The sequence below is a fragment of the Carlito syrichta genome, unplaced genomic scaffold (genome assembly GCF_000164805.1).
Source record: "Carlito syrichta isolate Samal-C Ts95f unplaced genomic scaffold, Tarsius_syrichta-2.0.1 Scaffold135850, whole genome shotgun sequence".
Taxonomy (NCBI): domain Eukaryota; kingdom Metazoa; phylum Chordata; class Mammalia; order Primates; family Tarsiidae; genus Carlito; species Carlito syrichta.
In genome coordinates, this window is record NW_007079946.1 from 154,437 (window position 1) to 158,242 (window position 3,806).

The 3,806-nt window shown below is 43.5% G+C and overlaps 1 protein-coding gene across 4 annotated transcripts in view; it reads left to right on the plus strand.

Annotated features, from left to right (window-relative positions):
- Window positions 1-2,601, plus strand: part of GNPAT (glyceronephosphate O-acyltransferase) — a 31,708-nt gene extending 29,107 nt beyond the window's left edge. For all 4 annotated transcript variants that reach the window (XM_021708350.1, XM_021708349.1, XM_008049620.1 and 1 more), the window contains 2 exons: window positions 175-236; window positions 2,170-2,601. In XM_021708350.1, the coding sequence (XP_021564025.1) occupies window positions 175-236; window positions 2,170-2,213 (106 nt within the window). In that variant the 3' untranslated portion in view covers window positions 2,214-2,601. The remainder of the gene's footprint in view (window positions 1-174; window positions 237-2,169) is intronic.
- Window positions 2,602-3,806: the final 1,205 nt, after the last annotated feature.

The window sequence follows — 3,806 nt, forward strand, 5'->3', positions numbered from 1 at the left end:
CACTCCAGTCTGGACGACAGAGTGAGACTCCAACTCAAAAAAAAAAAAAAAAAAAGACTGGTTTAGAGGAAGACCATTGAAAAGTCGTCTTATGGTATCTACCGTGAGGAGCAAAATAGAATTTTGAAAGTTGTAATTTATGCAGTAACAAAGCTTGTTGTCCTTTTCTCCTAGAAATAATGAGTGTATATTTCGTGTGAATGAACCTGCCACAACCAAACTAGAAGAAATGCTTGGTAAGTGCAGTTTAATAAAATATAATGAATTTTCACATTTATTGATATTAATATTTATTAAAACAAGAAAGTATACTATGACACTAAGTATTTTATAAATATAAACAGGGAACTACTTTTTTAGTCGGAAGTTTTCTCAAGGAAACTAAAGAAAAGTGCAAAGAAAATCAGCATAAAAACACAAGAAGCGTAAGATAGACAGTCGTGTACAACATGAAGATTTAGTTCCGACAAAACTAACCTCAGTCAGGTGCAGACTCTTCACACCCTGTTTGTGGGGAGACTACTCATTTTCATCCTTTGATTCCTGTTCTCTCTCACCAGTCTTGGTTTCCTTCTCTCCTGGATCAGGGGTTAAAGTCCGTGTCCATATCACACAGACTTGCTGAACTCAGAATTTGGGGCTGGCAGCACATTCTTGGGAAAATAATTCAACTCTTTTCTCTAGATCCTATCAGTTATAAAGAAATTGTCCAGCCCAGAAGAAGGCAGGGCCATCTGTTTATGGTATACAGTAAGAGTTAGGAATGTTTATATAACCAGAGAAATGCAAACAATCAGAGGAGGTGGAGAACACCTCTCATAGCAGTGATGGAACAACTTTAGAAGAGGAGAGGAGGGTGCTAACATTTGAAGAAACGAATAGTCTGCCAATTATATTGAATAAGCATAATGTCTTTGGGTGGATAGTCTTGCAGGTAGTGTTTTTGCACCTAATCTTAATTCGGTCCATTTGCCAAACCTTCATGGAAGAGCTTTACCTGAATGTGAGTTAGGATTAGGGAAGACCAAAACAGCATATGAACAAAAGAGAACGGTTTTAAGAAAGAGAGTAGGCCGGGTATGGTGGCTCAAGTCTGTAACCCCAGCACTTTGGGAGGCCAGGGTGAGAGGATTGCCTGAGCTCAGGGGTTCGAGACCAGCCTGGGCAACATGGTGAGACCTCGTCTCTACAATAAATCAAAAAATAAGCCAGGCATGTTAGCATGCGCCTGTAGTTCCAGCTACTTGGAAGACTGAAGCAGAAGGATCACCTGAGCCCAGCAGGTCAAGGCTGCAGTGGCCGTGAGTCTGCCACTGCACTCCAGCCTGGGTGACAGAGTGAGACTCCGACTCAAAAAAAGAAAGAAAGAAAAGGAGGAGAAAGAAGGGCAGTGGAACAGTTGACACAGATAGGGAGGTAGAAATGCTGTGCCTTGTGGAAGAAGACATACAGGTCGACATCCTAGTGTTCTGCTCATGTCTGAAATCTCAGAATAAGGAATCTTAAACTCTGTTTCAAATTAGGGAAGGGGCCAGGCACAGTGGCTCATGCCTATAATCCCAGCACTTCGGAAGGCTGAGGTGAGAGGATAGCCTGAGCCCAAAGGTTCAAGTCCAGCCTGGGCAACTTGGCGAGACTTTATCTCTATGTAAATAAAAAATTATTGGATACTTGTAGTTCCAGCTACTTGGAAGGCTGAGACAGAAGGATCATCTGAGCCCAGCCGGTCAAGGCTATGGTAGCCATGAGTGTGTCAGTGCACTCCAGCGTGGGTGACAAAGTGAGACTCCAACTCAAAAAAAAAAAAAAAAATTAGGGAAGAAGGTCATGTTGCTAAAACAACCCCCAAACACCATGTTCTGTAAGGGTGACAAAATAAGTTTCTTAATCACAAGAAGCAGATGGAAGGTGAGTGTAAACCTACTAGAACATGCTGGGCTTGAAGTTCAGAAGACACAACAGGTTCAGCTCCTGAGGCTGGCTACACCATTACCTCCTGGAGCATCTGCTAGCTCTCTGCAGTGGGCTGGTGTCCCCACTGGTGCTGGTCAGCCCATAAAGCTCTGTACAAGTATCAGGTGTCCCTCTTGGGCAGTGGCTTAAGAAGCAGTTGTGTGAGGAAGGACAAAATCAACATGTTTCGTGAGCTGTCTTTCTTTTTTATCTTAGGTTGTAAGACTCCAGTAGGAAAACCAGCCACTGCAAAACTTTAATAATCGCCAAATGTCTGTGGAAAATTTGGTCACATGCTTGCTGTCATCAAAGGACTCTTATTACAACAAACAGAAGTAAAGGAGGGAAGAAACACATATTCTCGTACTTCGTAAGACTTTGAGAACAATGGACTTGGTAGCGAGGATCGGTGTAAGTGGTCTGTGTCACCCTCCCCACCACAACGGGTATAAGGCATTTGTATCCAACACTGTGTGCGTTTTAAAATAAAAGTCTTTTGGAAACTTATAAGAAAAAGCAACACTCAGCTCCTATTTCACTAACACTTTTCAACTTCGTACATGACTTAAACTTTTATGTTGACTTTCAAATTAAAGTATGACATCAACACTAAAAGCTCTGGCTATTAAAAGAATACTACTGAAAAGGGTGTATCTTATATCTCTTGTGGCTTGCTTTAAAGTTGCCTCACACAAGTACAAGTTTGACAGAGGAATATAATAAATTATCTAGCTTCCTTTAAATATTGCCACCCAAGGGCCTTAATTAACAAAACTGAATTAGTCAAAGTATGTGCATCAGATATGTGATGTATGTGACACATTGTAACACACTTACAAATCCAAGGGAAAAGAGGTTTGAAGCAAGACTGGCGAGCACTGGAAACCTTGGTAGTCAGCCACCTCTGAAGGGGACAGGCGGGCTGGAAATGGGGCTGAGCAGAAGCCAGCCCCGAGGTGGTAGTGTTCGAGCAATGGAGAAAGGGATCGTGCAGTGCAGTGTACAGAGAGAGAATCACGATCAGAATGTCCTAGCGCAGGTGGGTTTTTTTCTTTAAATCAGAGCCTCACTCTGCCGCCCAGGCTGGAGTGCAGTGGCACACTCATAGCCACCCCAGCATCAACCCGCAGGGCTCCGGCGATCCTTCCGCCTCCACCTTCCAAGTAGCCGGAACTACAGGCACGCGCTACCATGCCCAGCTGATTTTTTGATTTATTGTAGAGATGAGGTCTCGCCAAGTTGCCCAGGCGGGTCTCGAACCCCTGGACTCAGGCAATCCTCTCGCCTCAGCCTCCCAAACTGGCGTAGGTTTTAGAGGGCCTGTCAGAAGATCAACATGGCTGGAATAAGAGTCATGGATTGTGAAATCAAAAAGAAAGCCATGTGCATCAGTCAGCTTGGGCTGTGACGAAATACTATAAACTGGGCAGCTTCAATAGAGACATGTATTTTCTCAAGTTCTAGAGGTTGGAAGTCCAAGGTCAAGGTGCCGGCAAAGTAGGTTCATCCTGAGGCCTCTTTTCTGGGGCTATAGGTCGCTCCCATCTCAGGGTATGTTCATGGTGAGCTCTTTTTTGTGTGCCCCTGGAGAGGAAGCAAGTTCTCTGATGTCTCTTCTGAAAAGGACACTAATCTCATCAAGAGAGCCCCATCCATGTGACCTCCGCTAGCCTTAGTCACCTTCCAAAGACTGTATCTCCAATTACAGGCACACTGGGATTAAGGGTCTCAACATATGAATTTTGAGCAGTTAATAGCAGCAGGGGTCAACATATACAGTAGCTTGGAGACTTTTTAAAACATTTGAATTGAAATCTATATGTCATAGGAAGTTATTGAAAGGCTTCTCAAAA